This window comes from Pongo pygmaeus, chromosome 15, assembly GCF_028885625.2.
Source record: "Pongo pygmaeus isolate AG05252 chromosome 15, NHGRI_mPonPyg2-v2.0_pri, whole genome shotgun sequence".
Classification (NCBI taxonomy): domain Eukaryota; kingdom Metazoa; phylum Chordata; class Mammalia; order Primates; family Hominidae; genus Pongo; species Pongo pygmaeus.
In genome coordinates, this window is record NC_072388.2 from 75,716,842 (window position 1) to 75,735,705 (window position 18,864).

Consider the following 18,864-nt stretch of genomic DNA (forward strand, 5'->3'; position numbering starts at 1 on the left):
TCAAGGCAGGAGGCTTCACTCAAGCCCTGTTCCTCCCAGGCCTCACAGCAGTGGGAATTTACCTCAGCTAATAGAGGGAGATCTTACAACACATTTCTCAATCTAGATTCATGTCTTGAGACCCCACCCCAAGATCAAAAGCTCCTTAGTCTCTTCCTCTGCCCACCTCATTCTTCAGGCCCTCTCTCAAGGACCTAATCCCTTCAGGATCCTAATAAAATGACCAACATTGGGGGAAAAAAAGGTAAACCTTTATTTGGAAAAAGAGTTTAAATAACAATTTAAAACCCCATTTCATTTTCAAAACAGAAACAAGAAAGCAAGGAAAAGATAATCTATCAAGCACCTGCCCTCTGCTGTCGTTAGCCATTTTAAAGCTGCATTTCCCAGCAGAAGAGAACAGTGATGGGCCCTAGTCCTAGGAACCCACAGGGCACTGTCTTGAGACCCTTTTAGGCAGTGTCCAGGGGACAGACAGACAGAATGAATGGTGGGGTGTAGACAGACCTGGGGCTCAGACAGGCACATGCCCAGTACCCAGGAAACAAAGTTTAAAAATATATACACATAGAAAAATAAATTCCCTAGAACCTAGGCATGGAAAGCTTCTAACCATGAATGCAGCAGCACAATTCAAACTGGGTCTTTGGCTTTCAAAAAAAGGAAAGAACCTTAACCCCTGGCTCACTGTCCCGAACTCAAGTCTCTTGACCACTGTCTTCAGTCCCACTTTGGAGGTCGACTGAGGCAAGACCAAGTCAAATCTACCAGGGCCAGCAGCCACTCTGACTTAGGGAGATGTGTGGAGGGGCTGGCCCAGGATCTCCCAAGGCCACACCCCAGCAATGAAAGATTAAGGCATGCAGGCGACACAGTGTGGACTAAGGAGTCCCCTGAATAAGCCAGGGTACCCTTCTGTTAGGGGAGGGAAAGCAGAGGCAACAAGCAGCTGAGGCCTTGCTGGACACAGCCAATCCGCAAGCACTGCCACTTCAAATTCTTGGACCAGTTTTGTCCAAGGCCACCTTTCTGCTGAGGCAGTTTGGCCTGAGCTAAATACCAGGGTTTTCTAGAAAGGAAATGGAAGGGAAATGGGAGACAGGAGATAGCAGAAAGTAAAAAGTGGTGGAAGGAGAGGAACAGAAAATTGCTTCTTAGGAGTGGAGAGGAAAGACAATCAGCTTAGGTCTTCAGTCCCAGCTGAGGCAGCTGCAGAGTCTACCTGCTCCTTCCCCTACTGGAACTCCTACCCTTGCCCCAGTTCTGCAGGCGGCAGAGTCCAGTGAAACAAGAGTTTCCTGAAGACTCTTTCTTCTCCTAATCCTTAAATAGTTTCAAACCTCATACCACTACCCTAGCCCAGTGAACCCCACATAAGGGTTCAAACTTCCGCCTCCCTCAGGGAAGCCTGGGGAAAGGGATGGCCCTTGAGAAATTACACCAGGTCTGTGGGGAGCTCTAGGTTGGAGGCACAGGGCCCGCTGGGACAGGTAGTGCATCCCCCAAAATTTGCCACTCCAGGATGTGGGCCCCATTTGTTCCCAGAGCCCAGATGCCGGGCCTGCCCTGGTTGGTAGGATGAATGCCTAATGAAACAGGCTAAAAGGAGAGATGGGGCCATTCCCTGCTGCTGCCTGCTCATACACAGGTACTTGGGTAGACTCTGAACCTGCCCCTAGGCCTACAGCCCCAACATGAAAAGTGGACTGGTCAGAGGCAGGCATGGCTGTGCAGAACAGTCTCACCCCAAGAGGACACATACATGATATGCATATCTCACATGTGCATGTCTGGCAAGAGAGCTGGGCCCAAAAGTCCTGAAGGCAGGGAAAAGGTCAGGTCAGAAGGTACACCAAGAAACGGCCTGAAAGCAAATAACCAATGAAATCAAGAACTCCCACAACCCTGGTAATTAAAAATCAAGGGGGAGCGCTGGATACATGGAAGGAAGGGGGAACCCCCCTTCTGCCTCTCCCAGGGCCACTGAGTGTGTGGCACAGGATTAGGAAGAGGTTGGGGTGGGGCAAGGACCACAGGCAGAGAACGCGGCCAGGCCTGGAGAAAATCTAACCATGGGGAAAAGGGAACAAGGAGGGGGAAGGGAAGGGATGTAAGTTTCTTGGATCTAAGTTTCTAGATGCATGGGATTTTTCCACAGTCTCTGATCCAGTGAGCTCTTCTGGAAGAGAAGCTCTCTTCCCCTGGGAGCCCTGTCATGGGGCGGTGACTTCCATCCCGAAGCTGGCTAGCAGGCAGAGGTGGTCTGAAGAGCAGAAGGGGTTGGGTAAGCCATTGGCAGCCCAGAGAATCTCTTCAGAGAGAAGGGAGAGACGACCCAGGAGCTTGAGAGTTCCATCTCGATACAGCCTGTGATCTGGGGCACAAAGCAGAAGCCAATGGGTAAAAGCAGCCGCAGCCACACTGCATGGGCAGGCAGTGGCAGAGCCCTTTGGGAACGCCTTCTGCAGGCTGCATCCCCTTGGCTGCCCACTGCCCCTCACCTCCTCTTGCAGCATCTGGCTGAGGAGGCCTCATTTTCTCAGATACTCCATATCATCATCAAAGAATAAAGACAGGTGAGTTCCGGGGGACTGGGACAAGCTGGAGAGCCCACCATTACAAGATCTTTTGATTTTCCAAGAGAAGCTAGAGATCCAGCTTTTCTATATAAAATCTGATTTTTTTTTTTTTTTTTTTTTTTTTAGATGGAGTCTTACTCCATTGCCCAGGCTGGAGTACAGTGGCGCAATCTCAGCTCACTGCAACCTCCGACCCCCGGGTTCAAGCGATTCTCCTGCCTCAGCCTCCTGAGTAGCTGGGATTATAGGTACCCGCCACCATGCCTGGCTAATTTTTTTTTTTTTTTTTTTTTTTTGAGACGGAGTTTTACGCTTGTTGCCCAGGCTGGAGTGCAGTGGCGCCATCTCGGCTCACTGTAACCTCTGCCTCCCGAGTTCAAGCGATTCTCCTGCCTCAGCCTCCCAAGTAGCTGGGATTACAGGCACCGTCACCACACCCAGCTAATTTTTTGTATTTTTAGTAGAGACGGGGTTTCATCATGTGGCCAGGCTGGTCTCACTTCTGACCTCAAGTGATCCACCCATCTCGGCCTCCTGGAGTGCTGGGATTACCGGTGTGAACCAGTAATACACGTGCCTGGCCATAACAGTAATACACATGCCTGGCCAAAAAGAAACATTCTTTACACAATACAGGCATGGGGCTGGGAGACTGCTATACTGTGTCCACTGGTATGGGGAGAGGAGACAGAAAATAAGGTCTCTAACCTAACCAAGTCCCCCATTCAGTGGCTGTCATTAAACAAACTCAACCACTTCCTAGATCTCTATTTTTACCTCTAAAATGGGGATTGGGAGTGACTATCCTACCCTCCTCTCTTTAATGCTGCAAGGGTAAAAAGAGACAAGGCAGGCAAGTGGCCTATGGGGAGAATGATAAGGATGACCAGTGCAAGGGAGGTATGAAATCTGCTCCTTTGCTGGTTAAATCCCAGCAGCCCAAGACATGCTACCAAATGCCTGACCTACCATTAGCTGTTCCCAGGGACCTGGGGGTGGAGGAACCCAGGATCCATCAGGCTTACCAGTTCTGTTCCCATTCTCATAGGACTCAGCTGAGAAGAAGATGTAATCTACTGTCATTCCAAGACCCAATGGCATTGTAGTGACCTCTGGGCGGCCACGCTGGGGCAGGAAGTGGGTATATACTGACGTCAGGTGGAGGCAGTGCTGGATGGTACCTACAGTCCTACAGGGATGAAGGGGGAAATATTAGTCAACAAAAATTACTAAATTTTCCCTAGATCACTTTTTCTGTGGGTTTTATGAAGATTTTTTAAAAGGATGACCTCAAATGACTCAATCTCAGCCAATTCCTTCCCATGCTAAGAAGGGGCTGGCAGTCTTAGCTAAAATTAGCCTAGAAACACACATTTGTATTGAGACTCCCTGACACTCCTTATCTGCCACTATCTGCTTGTTACCTGGTAAAGTATCCCCAATGTACCCCTGTCTGGGGCCCAGGCCTCTTCTGTGAGGCTTTACCCTCTGAGGAAAGAGTACATAGCCTTTTCATCTGCAGGAACATGGGTGGGTCACCTCTGGCTTCTGCATACCTACATAACCCTCTATAAGCTTAGCAGATATTAGGGGAAAAAGAGCTTATCAAAAAGTGCTCCCCCAAGTCAACCTCAGGACAACCAATGGGAATCTCTCTCTTACACCTAGGCAAAGGCTGGACTGAAAACAGAAGAGAACTGGAGAAGGTTACCTGGAGAAGGCAGGCTCAAGCTCCGATGTGTCTTCCTCAAGGACAGACTCAGCCCAACCCGCAGGTCGCTCTGCAGAGGACCAGAGAGAAAAACGTTTTCTCATCCATAGACAGTGAAGCAGGGTCAGAACCTTTCACCCTAAAATCCCTCTCAGATCCTTGACTGGATTGCTTCAGAAGGATCCAGAAGGAGAAAGGAAGAGAGAAACAGTGAGGAGGAGATGACGACTATAAACCAAAGTCAAGAACCTCAGAAAGCAGATGTAGGGCATCTAACATAGACATTGTCTTCTGTGGCTCCTCACCTTTTTCTTTGATTTAAAAAAAAAAATAAGTCATATAGTCACATGGTACAAAATCAAAATGTAGCAAAAATCAGTGAAGTTCCCCTGTCACTTGCCCTCCTCTGCCACTCAGTTCCCCTCTCCAGAAGCCACCAATGTTACCAAATTCCTGGTATATTCCTTCAAAGACTTTCTATTACATACCATCCATGGTGTGTGTCTGTGTATGTATGCATACATGTATATATACATACATATTACATATATGTATACATCTACAAGCACACACTCACACACATACATATCATACACACGAATGTTAAAAAAGGGAGATACAAATTACCACTATCAGGAAAGAAAGAAGGGACATTAGTACAGATCCTACTAACATTAACAGGATAATAAGGATCAGCAACAACACTGACAAGCCGTTAGCTAGACCAAGAAAACAGAATACTCAAATTACTAAAATCAGAAATGAAAGAGGGGCCATCACCACCAACCATTTAGAAATAAAAAATAACTATAAGTGAATGCTATAACTGGATACCAACAAATTGGATAACTTATATAAAATTGAAAAATTCCTAGAAAGACACAAACTATGCAAAATAACTCAAGAAAAAAGTGAAAATCTGAATAGGCCTATAATAAATAAAGAGATTGAGTCTGTAATTTTAAAACATCCCACAAAGAAAACACCAGGCTCTATGGCTTCACTGGTGAATTCCAGCAAACATTTCAAGAGGAATTCATACAAATCCTTCACAAACACTTCCAAAAAAAGAGACACTTCTCAACTCATTCTATGAGGCATTACTCTGACATCAAAACTAGATAAAATGTCACAACAAAAACTATAGACCAATATCCCTTATGAATACAGATGCAAAATTCCTCAATAAAACATCAGCAAACCAAATCCAGCAAAATATAAAATGATTATCTACTATGACCAAATAAGATTTATCCTAGGAATGTAAGCATGGTTTAACATCTGAAAATCATATGTGATACGTCACAATAGAATACTTAAGTTTAAAAAAAAGCCACATGATTATCTAAACAGACAGAGGAAAAACATTTGACAAACTCCAACACACTTTCATGAGTTAAAAACACTCAAAAAACTAGGAATAGAAGAAAACTTTCTCAATCTGATAAAGAGAATCTATGAAAAACTCACAGCTATTATCATACTTAATGGTGAAAGACTGAAAGCTTTACCCCTAAGATCAGGAACAAGGAAAGGGTGTCTGTTCTCACTACTTCTATTTGACACTGTACCAAAAGTTTTAGTCAGAGTAATTATGAAAGAAAAAGAAATAAAAGGTATCCAGATTGGAGTAGAAATAATACTATTTCTATTTGCAAGATGACATGATCTTATATAGAGAAAATCCTAAGAAATCCACTTAGAAACTATTAGAACTAATAAATGAGTTCAGCAAGATTGCAGGTACACGATCAATATACAAAAATACTTCTATACACTAGCAATGAACAATCCAAATATGAAATAAAGAAAATTCCATCTACAATAGCATTAAAAATGAAATAATTAGGAAAATTTTAATACAAATAGTGTAGGCACACTAAAAATTACAAAACTTGGAAAGAAATTAAAGATCTAAATAAGGAAAACTAGCCCATGTTCATTGGCCATAAGACAATATTGTTAAAATGGCAATATTTCCCTAGGCAACAGATTGAGTCCCTGTCACAGAAAGGAAAGAAGGAAAGGAAAGGGGAGACGGGAAAGAAGAGAGGAGAAAGAGAAGAGGGGAAAGAGGAGAGGGGAGAGGAGGAGAGAGGAAGGGAGAGGGGAGGGGAGAGGAGAGGGGAAAAAAGGAAAGAGGAGAGGGGAGAGGAGGGGAGAGGAGGGGAGAGGAGGGGAGAGGAGGGGAGAGGAGGGGAGAGGAGGGGAGAGGAGGGGAGAGGGGAGGGGAGAGGGGAGGGGAGAGGGGAGGGAAGGGGGAGGGGAGAGGGGAAAAAAGGAAAGAGGAGGGGGAGGAGGAGGAGGAGGGGAGGGGAAGGAAGAAGAGGGAAGAAAGGGGAGAGGAGAAGAAAAAGAAGGAGGAAAAAGGAAAGGAAAGGAAAGATTTGTAGATGTCTATCAAAATCCCAACTGGTTGGTTTTTTGGGTTGTTTTTGTTTTTTGTTTTTTGTTTTTGCAGACATGGATATGATGATCCTAAATTTCATACGGGAATGCAAGAGACCCAGAAGAGACAAAAATCATCTTAAAAACAACAAAGTCAGAGGACTTACTCGTCCTTATTTCAAAAGTACAGTAATCTATCTTATCCATGGGGGATACATACCGAGACCCCCAGCAGATGCCTGAAACAATGGATACTACCAAACCCTAAATATACTGTTTTTTCCTAAACATACCTATGATAAAGCTGACTTTATAAATTATGTGCAGTAAAAGATTAACAATAATAATAAAATAGAACAATTACAACAATATACTGTAATAAGGTATGTGAATGTGGTCTCTCTCTCCCTCAAAGTATCTTAATGTTTTTGAACCTCAGTTGACCAGGGGTAACTGAAACCAAGGAAGGCAAAATCACTGAGAAGGCGGACTACTATATACAAAACTATAGTAACCAAGTCAGTGTGGTTCTGGCATAAGGACAGATACAGACAGGAAGGGAACAGAACTGAGAGTCCAGAAATCCATACATCTGTGGTCAATTGATTTTTGACAAGGGGAGAAGTAAATGGAAAGTGACTCATGGGTGTAAGGTTCCTTTTGTGGATGATGAAAATGTTCTAAAATTAGATCATGGTGATGGTCACACAACCCTGAATATACTAAAAGCCAATAATTACACACTTAAAATGGGTGGATTTTATGACATGTGAATTTCATCTCAATAAAGCTGTTCAAAAAAAGGATATGGGAATGTTACGAACAACTTCACGCCAATATATCTGATAATTTAGATGAAATGAAATACCCCTTTAGGCCAGGCGCAGTGGCTCATGCCTGTAATCCCAGCACTTTGGGAGGCTGGGGCGGGCGCATCACGAGGTCAGGAGATCGAGACCATCCTGGCTAATACGGTGAAACCCTGTCTCTACTAAAAATACAAAAAAATCAACCAGGCATGGTGGCAGGTGCCTGTAATCCCAGCTACTTGGGAGGCTGAGGCAGGAGAATCGCTTGAACATGGGAGGCAGAGGTTGCAGTGAGCCGAGATCGTGCCACTGCACTCCAGTGTGGGCAACAGAGCGAGACTCCATCTCAAAAAAAAAAAAAAAGAAATGCCCTTTTATTTGCCTTATATTCTTCCTGTTAGATTTATATTTTTTCTTTTTGTTGCTCTTACACAGTGTTTTTTTTCATTATATCTTTTAATAAACATGTATTTTTATATAGGAACACTACTAAGTTCTCCACGTTAATTTTGTACCTATCTACCTTCCAGAATTATCTTAATGCTTAATGCTACTTAGTTTATTCTCTTGGATAATTCTGTTGGCTGGTATCTCCAAACACAGTTAAATTATGATAGTCTTGTCCTTGTCTTGTTCCTAACTTTAACAGGAATGCTATTAGTTTTTTTCTTTAATCAAGATGCTGTTTGGAGTTGAAATAAATATATTTCAATGGTGTACGAAATTATCCATTTTTTTCTTAATTTAAGAGGGTTCGTTTTAAAAGAATCTAGAATAGATGTTGAATGTTAACAGATGTCTCTTCAACATCTATACAGAGGATGGCATAGGTTTCATATATTTTAGATTTCACATATATATAAAATTATATTAATAGATATCTCAATATTGAACTATCCCTATATTTCTAATAAACTTCAGTTGGTCTATAGTATATTACTCTTTCAATGTGCTGCTAGGTTTTGTTTCCTGATCTTCTATTTAAAATTTTTTGCATCAATATTCATAGGTGGAGAACATTAGAGTCTGTAGTTTTCTCTTTCTGTGTATTTATTGTCAGGTGTCAGTGTCAATATTATACTTGTTTCATAAAAATAACCTGGCCCCTTTCTCTCTCTGTGCTTTGTAACAATTTAAACAATAATGGAAATATACATTTTTTAAAGGTTTGAGGACATTCCCTATCAATCTGAGCCTGGTGTTTCTGAGGGACTGTATCTTTGAGAACTTTTCCTATTATTTTTCACCCCGTGGTCATCAGTCTATTTAGACAATCTCCATGGGAATCAGTTTTAGTAAATTACATTTATATGCCATCCAAATTTTCCATTTCTTTTGCACTTAGTTGAGCAAAAACAACAACAAAAAAAACCCCTTGTGATTCTTGATTCCACTGCATCTGGATGCTTGTTCCTGCTCCTCTTTTCCCACTTACATAGGTTAGCTAATGAGCTTCTTTAATCGACAGCTATTTTTCACCCAAGCAACCAACTCTTAAGAGTTTATGAGTTCTTCCATTTTTCTGTTTTTAAAATTATTTCCATTTGAATCTTCTTTCCTTTTGCTTTCTTTCAGTTTCTTTCTTTTTTCTAATTTCTTGAATTGGGTGCTTAACTCACTTTCATCCCTTCATATCTATTAATATAATTCTATGATTCTAAATATTCTATGTAATTCTATGAATTTTTCCTTGAATACCATTTTAGCTATAACCAACAATGGTATTTTCATTATTGTTATTTTCTAGATATTCCGCAATTTCAGTTTAAATTTTCCTCTTTGATCAAAAAGTTTTTTAAACGTCCAGTTCACAGTATTTTTTTTCTTTTTTCTTTTTTGAGATAGGGTCTCACTCTGTCACTCAGGCAGGGGTGTGATCACAGCTCACTGTAGCCTTGACCTTCCAGGCTCAAGCATCCTTTCACCTTAACCTCTCGGTAGCTGGGAGTATAGGCACATGCCACTACGCCAGGCTAATTTTTCTATTTTTCCATTTTGTGTAGAGACAGGGTTTTGCCACATTGCACAGGCTTATTTCGAACTCCAGGACCCAAGAGAATCACTTGCCTCAGTCTCCCAAAGTTCTGGATTACAGGCATAAGCCACTGTGCCCAGTTTTTCACTTTTAACTTATATGTTTATTGCATGTGCTTTATGATCTAACAGATGATCAATTCCTAAGAATTTCCTATGAATACTTAAAAAGAAAATGTCCTCTCTGCTGTCAATGTTCAGTGTTTGATATATACGAATCAGATTTATCATCCGACATGTTACTTAGTTATTCTATATTCTTAGTCATCTTTTATCTACTTGATCTGTTGCAGACTCAGAAAGATCAATTAAAGCCTTCTAACCTTTAGTTATTGTCTATTACTCCATGTTACAGCCTATGCTTTCACTTTGTGATTGTGGATGCAATGTTATTTGCAGCATAAACATTTTTAACACTAGTATCTTTGAATTACATCCTTTATCATTAAAATATGCCACACACACACACACACAAAAAATTACAGTGACCTGCAGGATCTTAAACATGATTTCCCTAGACACCATTCTTACCATGCAGCACTGTGAACAAACAGCACTGCTCTGGCAGTTATACAGGACTCAAGGCTTACCACCTACTCTGCTCCAGGTCACATGAGCTGCTACCTCTACATGAGCTACAGCCTCTTCCTGGGCCCATTCAGCAATAGTGGCAGCCACACATGCAAGTTCCTCTGCAAGTACTTGGGAAGAGGATCCTCAGTTGTATCACACAACAGCCAGTAGAAAAGCTGGATTTAGGACTTTCCTGCTCTTTTATGATGTTAGCTGTAGGCTTGTTAAAAAACAAACAAGCAAAAAAGAACTTTTCTGCTTAGAAAACTGACCAGATAGGCCAGACACAGTGACTCACACCTGTAATCCTAGCACTTTGGGAGGCCAAAGCCGGAGGATCACTTGAGGCCAGGATTCAAGACCAGCCTGGCCAACATGGTGAAACCCTATCTCTACTAAGACTACAAAAAATTAGCTGGGTGTGGTGGCATGCACCTGTAATCCCAGCTACTCAGGAGGCTGAGGCAGGAGAATCACTTGAACCCAGGAGACAGAGACTGCAGTGAGCTGAGATCGCGCCAATGCACTCCAGCCTGGGTGACAGAGTGAGACTCCGTCTCGAAAAAAAAAAGAAAACTGACCAGATAGCCTTAGCCTTTGCTGTGTGACTGTGTGACCTTCCGGTCAGTTTGTTAACTAGGAGTTTACAAAAATCGCCCATTAGCAATTGCCTTTTCTGTAATGTGCTAAATTGTGCACATGGTTTGCTCTTACTTGTTAAAAGACCTAAAGCCCCAAGATTCAGTGTAATGTGCCAGTGTCTATGAGAAAGAAAACACAGTAATTCCTTTTAATGTCTGCTATGGTCTAAATGTTTGTGTCCCCACAACCAAATTCATATGTTGAAATCCTGACCCCCATGGTGATGAGGTGGCACCTTGGGAGGTGATTAGGTCATGAGTGTGGAGTCCTCATGGATAGGATTAGTGCTCTTATAAAACATCCCCAAAGAGTCCCCTTTCCTCTTCCTCTTCTACCATTGAGAAGATGATGCTCATGAACCAGGAAGCAGGCCCACAACGGACACTAAATTTGCCAGTGCCTTTTTTTTTTTTTTAAAGACAGGGTCTCTGTTGCCCAGGCGGGAGTACAGTACGGCAATCATAGCTCACTGTAACTTCAAACTTCTGGGCTCAAGTGATCCTCCCACCTCAGCCTCCTGAGTAGCTAAGGCTACAGTCGCATGCCACCATGCCCAGCTAATCTTTTTGAATTTTCTGTAGAGATGGGGTTTTGCTATGTTGCTCAGGCTGGTCTCAAACTCCTGGCCTCAAGTAATCCTTCCACCTCAGCCTTCCAAAGTGCTGGGATTACAGGTATGAAGCACTGTACCCAGCCTCTGCCAGTGCCTTGATCTTCAACTTCCTGGCCTCTAGAACCATAAGAAATAAATTTCTATTGTTTAAAAGCTATCCAGTTTATGGTATCTTGTTACAGCAGCCCAAATGGACTAAGACAATATCTTTAAGAACCATACTGGAAAAAAGAAATCATTCATAATAGAAATGTTGACAATGAGGGAGACTTAAAAATTAAATACCCTTTTTACAAATTATTCCATTACAAAGGGGGTTGGGGGCCGGGCCTGGTGGTTCACACCTGTAATCCCAGCACTTTGGGAGGCCAAGGTGGGCAGATCATTTGAGGCCAGGAGTTCAAGACCAGCCTGGCCAACATGGTGAAACCCCGTTTCTACTAAAAATACAAAAACTAGCTGGGCGTGGTGTCACACGCCTGTAATCCCAGCTACTTGGGAGACTGAGGCACGAGAATTGCCTGAACCCGGGGGCAAATGTTGCAGTGAGCCAAGGCTGTGTCACAGCACTCTAGCCAGAGCGACACAGCGAGACTCTGTCTCAAAAAAAAAAAAAACCAAAACAAACAACAAAAAAAAGGGAGTTGGAAATAGTAAGAATCACCATGTATTTTATTATACACATTGGATGGCACAGAATGCTCCAGTACAATGCAATGTCAGCTTATGGGAAAATCAAACCATCACTACCTAGCACTTAATCTTCCTTTGTACTCAGAGGCTCCCCATTCAAGCTACTGTCACAGTTAAGTTGTCATGTTTTGAAATGCACAGTTGGGTTGGATGATTCTGGTATTGAACTGGAAATATTGTTAGCATATCTAAACAGAGCCTCTAGAAAAATGAACTCACACACTAAGATCTCCTTGTACTCCATTCATGGCCTCCTTTTTTTTTTTTTTTTTTTTTTTTGAGACACAGTCTTGCTCTGTCGCCCAGGCTGGAGTACAGTGCAGTGGCGCAATCTCGGCTCACTGCAAGCTCTGCCTCCTGGGTTCACGCCATTCTCCTGCCTCAGCCTCCCGAGTAGCTGGGACTACAGGCGCCCGCCACCACACCTGGCTAATCTTCTGTATTTTTAGTAGAGACGGGGTTTCACCGTGTTAGTCAAGATGGTCTCGATCTCCTGACCTCATGATCCGCCGCCTCAGCCTCCCAAAGTGCTGGGATTACAGGCGTGAGCCACCGCGCCCAGCCTATTCATGGCCCTTTTAAAATAAAGATAGTTGGCTGAGCATGGTGGCTCACTCCTGTAATCCTAGCACTTTGAGACGTCAAGCCGAGAGGATGGCTTGAGCTCAAGAGTTCGGGACCAGCCTGGGCAAGATGGTGAAACCCAGTCTCTACAAAATACAAAAATTAGCTGGGCATGGTATCATGTGCCTATAGTCCCAGCTACTCGGAAGGTTGAGGTGGGAGGATCACCCAAGCCTAGGAGATCAAGGCTACACAGTGAGCCGTGACTGTACCACTGCACTCCAGCTTGGGTGAAACAGTGAGACTCTGTCATGAAAAAAGAAAAAAAATTTAGATTTGAGATTCATTAAGAGCCCGTTCAGCCCTGGGTAGGAGCATTGAACAAATAGAAGGGTACATTCAAAGTATGTGGAGAATAAGTATGTTTACCCAAATCTAACCTCAATTTTGAAAATACGGTTATTTTGCACCGTTGGTGAACTGGCTATTTTGCCCCTATAGAATGAGTCTTTTCTACCTACAAAGTGATTGTCAGTATATATTTTAAAGGTTCTTGGTTTAATTTTGTGACTATTTATTTTATGTTTCATTCAAGTACATCACTGATTTAAATAACCTATTCTTACTATGAAATTATCTAAGTGAGATCCTGTTACTGTTTTTATAATCCTAAACCACTGAGCTACGGCTCCCCTGGCTGAACCTGACTGACACAGAATTTACTTAGCCCAGTTTCTGCTACCTGCTGGTTCACTCAATACAGGGTGGCCATCATTGTTATCACTATTGCTATTGCCATAGCTGTAATACTTTCACTTTGCAATTAAAATAAACTGGGCCTGACACGTTTGTTGCTCTGTGCAAAATGCCAATTCAAGTTAAATTCTTACAAGAAGAAAATAAATTCAGTGTTCATCAGCAGTCCTTTTACTATAGTTTTCCCAGCCATTGCTTGGTTGCCTTCAGTTACTCCTCTAGTAGTTTCTTGAAGAAAGGTTGTTAGTTGAGTATAATATTCTTGAACTATATCTCCTTTCCTAGAAACCTTAATCCACTGTCTTCTAGAGTTGGATGTCAATATTAAGAAGTCTGAAGTCTTCCGGGTACACTGGCTCACATCTGTAATCCCAGCACTTTGGGAGGATGAAGTGGGCAGATCTCCTGAGGTCAGGAGTTTGAGACCAGCCCGGCCAACATGGTAAAACCTCCCATCTCTACTAAAAATACAAAAAAATTAGCCATGCCTGGTGGCGCATGCCCAGAGCCCCAGCTATTGGGGAGGCTGAGGCAGGAGAATTACTCGAACCCAGGAGACAGACGTTGCAGTGAGGCATGATCACACCACTGCACTCCAGTCTGGATGACAAAGCAAGACTCTGTCTCAAAAAAAAAAAAAAAAAAAGTCTGAGGTCAACCTCATTACCGTTAGGCTTCAAAGTACCTCAATCTTTCAACTGCCCAAAAGATTCTTTCATCTTTGACTTCTAGGAACCTCACTAGAATGTCTTAGTATTAATTCTCCTACATCTTTTCTTTTTTTTTTTTTTTTTTTTTTTTGAGACACAGTCTCACTCTGTCACCCAAGCTGGAGTGCAGTGGTACGAACATGGCTCACTGCAGCCTTGACCTTCTGGGCTCAAGCAATCCTCTTGCCTCAGCCTCCTGTGTAGCTAGGACCACAGGCACGCATCACCATGCCTGGCTAATTTTTTGATTTTTTTGTACAGACAGTGTCCCATTTTGTTGCCCAGGCTGGTCTCAAACAATCCTTCTGCCTTGGTCTCCCAAAATGCTGGGACTATAGGTGTGAGCCAGGGTGCTTGGCTCCTGTATCATTTTTTACTGAGACACATGTCTTCTCGATCTGAAAATTCACATCTTTTCATTTTGGGAAAATCTTTCTTGGATAATTATCTTTAAATATTTCTTCTGTGTTGTTATATTATAGGCTTTCTTCTTTGGGAACTCCAATTACGTATATGTTAAATCTCCTTTATCTTTCACTACTGTCATTTTCTCTCTAATCCTTTCTAACCTTTAACTTCTCATTGTTTTTTTTATTTGTTTTGTTTGGATTTCCTGGCCTGTCTCTTACCTTGTTTTCGACAGTTATATTCCTACTTGTGCTGCATACAATTTTGTCTTTTTGTAATGTTTTTATTTTTTATTCCACTTCTTTTCTGAGCTCTGCAGCTTACATTTCATCTTCTGATGTCTTGCCACATGCCTGAACTTATTTTATAAAGGCAGCTATTTTATTTTTGTGCTCTTTCTTTCATAAAGACAATTTCTTGGCCCAGCGCAGTGGCTCACGCCTGTAATCCTAGCACTTTGGGAGGCCAAGACAGGCAGACTGCCTGAGGTCAGGAGTTCGAGACCAGCCTGGGCAACATAGTGAAACCCCTGTCTCTACTAAAATATAAAAAAAGAAAAAAAAAATTAGCCAGGCGTGGCGGCATGCGCCTGCAGTCCCAGCTACTCGGGAGGCTGAGGCAAGAGAATTGCTTGAACCCAGGAGGCGGAGGTTGTAGTGAGCTGAGATGGCGCCACTGCACTCCAGCCTGGTGACAGAGTGAGACTCTGTCTCAAAAAAATAAAAATAAAAATAAAAAATAAAGATAATTTCTTTATTCATGAGAAAGTAATCGTAATTTCTATGAGCTCCATGGCAATTATTTTTATCTTTGAAGTTAAACATTCTTTATCTGCCTTTTATTTTTCTGTTCCTTTTTTCTTGCAATATTTCAGCACAGATTCCATGCTTTTCCTTTTTTGACAACCAGCTTTGAATTAGTTGAGGTTTTTCTGCACCAGCTATTTGTACAAAGTTTATATAAGGGAAGGACTGGGTATTTCAAGTAATGGGAATTTTCTTTTTGACACAGGGTTATGTAGGCATCCTTTTAAATCTTTCTCTCTCCCAAGCCAAAAGAGATAGGCAGCTCTACAAGTATCTCATCTACCCTCTCTATCACTTGAACAGATTGCTTAATGGAAATATGGCTTGATCCTTGATCAGTCCCTCCTTCACTGCCTCTTAGGATCAAGACGGGTCCAGAGACTCTCCTATCATGACCTGTGCTTTCTATTCTTGTTGGGGGAAAAAAAAAAAAAAAAAAAAGGGATTTGGGTTTTATGTTCCATGTGGAAAAAAGTACTCAGCTAGTTCTTTCTGAGATCCACATATCCCCACAGATAAGTCTCTCTATACTTCCTCTAGCACCCCTGCACGATCTCCAGTGCTTCTTGCAGGCATTCCTTCTGTGTTGTGGTTCTTGGTGTCAGATATCTTCAAATCTCCCAGTTTTGTCTACAATGGAGTTTACATTTCTTTTTTCCATTCTCCTTGTTGCTTTGAAGTGGTTTCAGAGACAAGGGGAGAATGTCAAGTATACTCTGCTACATTCAATCTGAAATTTCTCAGTAGGAACAACTTTTATTAAAACCAGAACCACCGTCACCTTATGATTTTCAAAGCCCCATCATGTGTAACTTCTCCCCTATATATGCTGTACACATGCTAGTCATTAGCAATTTAAGCCTAAAAAGGTTAAATGGCTTACCCAAGCTCTCAAAGCTAGTTACAACCCAGGTGTCTTGATTCCTGGTCCGGCGCTCTTATCACAGTGCACATCCATGCAATGGCCACTGAACTCAACTGACCTTCCTTCTAAATATACGTATTACCAGAAGCTAATCTCTAAGAATTATACTTAGAAAACAGCAGGAAACCACATAACTGACAAACATCAGGAATGAGGAAGAAAGAAGACCAAGAAACTGGGATTAGTTCCCGTTACCTGGCTTAGTATCTGTCACTCCTTCCATGAGGACCAGTCCTACTGGTCGCTGACAAGCGATGCTGCAGAAGCGGAAACGTAGCAGGAAGTCTCGGCCATACTTGCGTCTCTCTGTAAACCAGGAAAATACATATAGTGAAAGAAAGACAATGAAGCCACATGCTGAGACCTCCTTAGTACCAAGCAACTTCCAGCATAGGTACACAGAGGAAGGATTCAGAAGATAAGGAGATTTTCCAATGGCTATGATTTAAAGTTGTCCATTTTATTGGACGGCCATTGGGAAGATAGTGAGAAAACAGAGGAATCTGCTAAGAGAAATGAGGGATTACACTTTTTCTTGTCATTGAGACACCAGCTTTCTCCCAAAATGGGCATGAAGACACAGCCAACCAAGAATGCGACATGTGCTCACCTGATCTCTTGGGGTGACAGGAGGTGACATACTGACAGCAATCAGTGATGCCCAGGGAGCTGGGCCACAGTGGGGCCTGCAGCTTCCTCTGGTAAAGCTGATGGGAGAAGTCTTCCTGTCCAGATACCTGGGAGGAAAAAGAAGGGTGGGAATAAGGAAACCAAGATAGAAAAAGGAAATAACAGCCCATGTTTTGGGATATGTGGACAAATACAAACACATACAATCACACACTACGTACATGGTATAAGCAAGCATATAAGTCTCAGGGGCAGGTTAAAAATAAGGACCAAATTAAAACCATTACTTCTTCACTGGCAACACTGAAATGTCCATGAAACAGGAGGAGGGGTAAGAGACTGAATCAAGGGGAATCGAATAGTATGAACATGTGGTTCCCTAAATTTTACCTCCGAAAAATCAATACGATTCTCCTCTACAGGGAATATCAACTCTCAGGGGCTTTAAGTTGCAATGGTTAAAGGTTTATCCTCATCTTTGGATCTTCTGGATCAAGGTCTAATATCCTGAACCTATTACTGGGTAACCACAGGGTCAAACCAAATGGGAAAGCACCAAAGCACTTTACCGTATCTATGTCACCATCCTCGGTCAAAGCCAATGAGCAGCCTGGGAACGGACAAAACGTAGTAGGGGAAACATTCGGCAACATCAGTCATCTGCACATCTCCAACATGTGTAGCAAAAGTCCCTTTATGCCATTTAACAACAACAAATATTTGAAAGCCAAAAGACACTAGCTAGGTACTGGGGATAGAGCAGCGATAGACAGAATCCCCTTGCCCTATAAGGGCATAAATTTTCAATATGTCATCAGAAGTAAAACAGATCTGCAATTCAATGGCCACTTAATAGCTGTGTGACTTTCAGCAAGTTAATTAACTCTCTTGGGTTCAATATCTCCTACTATAAAATGGGATAAGCCAGGCGCAGTGGCTCACGCCTGTAATCCTAGCACTTTGGGAGGCTGAGGTAGGTGGATCGCCTGAGTTCAGGAGTTCGAGACCAGCCTGGCCAACGTGGCGAAACCCCGTCTCTACTAAAAATACAAAAATTAGCCAAGCATGGTGGCACACACCTGTAATCCCAGCTACTCAGGAGACTGAGGCAGGAGAATCGCATGAACCCAGGAGGCAGAGGTTGCAGTGAGCCGAGATCGTGCCATTGCACTCCAGCCTGGGTAACAGAGCGAGACTCGGTCTCAAAAAATAAATAAATAAATAAAATGGGATAATAATACCACGTACAATCAAGAATCTTAATAATCACTACCAGTTACTGACTTTGAGCCAGATACTGGAAAACACTTTACACGCATTATTTTATTTAATCTACCCAAAAAAACACCTCTGAGGCAGGTCCCATTATATCCCCCACTGTATAGATGAGGCAAATGGGGTTCAAGAAAGTTAAGTAATTTGCTCAAGGTGGCAGAGCATGGATCTGAACTCAGGACTGTCTGGCTTCAAAGCAAGTGCTCTCATTCACTATGCCTAACAGTGCCTGTCATGTGGCAGGCAGTCAGTAAATTCTTTTCCTCGTTCCCTGAGTTCCTTGATTACAGCTCCTTTAGGGCAAGATCATGCCTTTCTCTGCACACATCTGGCTCATTTACATAAAATCCCATGTGCACAACAGTAATTCAATCGTTTTGTGTCCTTCCACCATTGTGCCTTGCCAAAAGTTAGTCAATAAATTGAAACAGTAGGGGCAAAATAGAGGAACAAGGAGATTAAGTGACATAAAGAAATCAGCACAAGCTGATAAAACTATGAGGTGTTTGTCATCAACACTCAACAGTTAGAAGGAATAAGATCCATATGCAAATTGCTGAGTGAAAAAAAACAAGCTATAAATGAAACATACAGTAGTGTATCATGTTTATAAAACAGACATGGTAGATTACATATTGGCTGTTATAAGCAATGACAGCACAGCATTTGAGGGTAAGAGCTCTGCAGCCAGACCACCTGGTTACAAATCCTGGCTCCACCATTAACTACCCACATAACCTAGGGCAAA

General features: G+C 42.4%; 1 protein-coding gene and 1 pseudogene across 7 annotated transcripts in view; both read right to left on the reverse strand.

Moving 5' to 3' along the window:
- Positions 1-229: 229 nt before the first annotated feature.
- Positions 230-1,334, reverse strand: LOC129012361 (uncharacterized; annotated as a pseudogene).
- Positions 230-18,864, reverse strand: part of ANGEL1 (angel homolog 1) — a 38,370-nt gene continuing 19,735 nt past the window's right edge. For all 7 annotated transcript variants that reach the window (XM_054448068.2, XM_063651926.1, XM_054448067.2 and 4 more), the window contains 5 exons: positions 16,822-16,948; positions 16,407-16,517; positions 4,291-4,360; positions 3,605-3,768; positions 230-2,374 (listed from right to left, as the gene is read on the reverse strand). In XM_054448068.2, the coding sequence (XP_054304043.2) occupies positions 2,214-2,374; positions 3,605-3,768; positions 4,291-4,360; positions 16,407-16,517; positions 16,822-16,948 (633 nt within the window). In that variant the 3' untranslated portion in view covers positions 230-2,213. The remainder of the gene's footprint in view (positions 2,375-3,604; positions 3,769-4,290; positions 4,361-16,406; positions 16,518-16,821; positions 16,949-18,864) is intronic.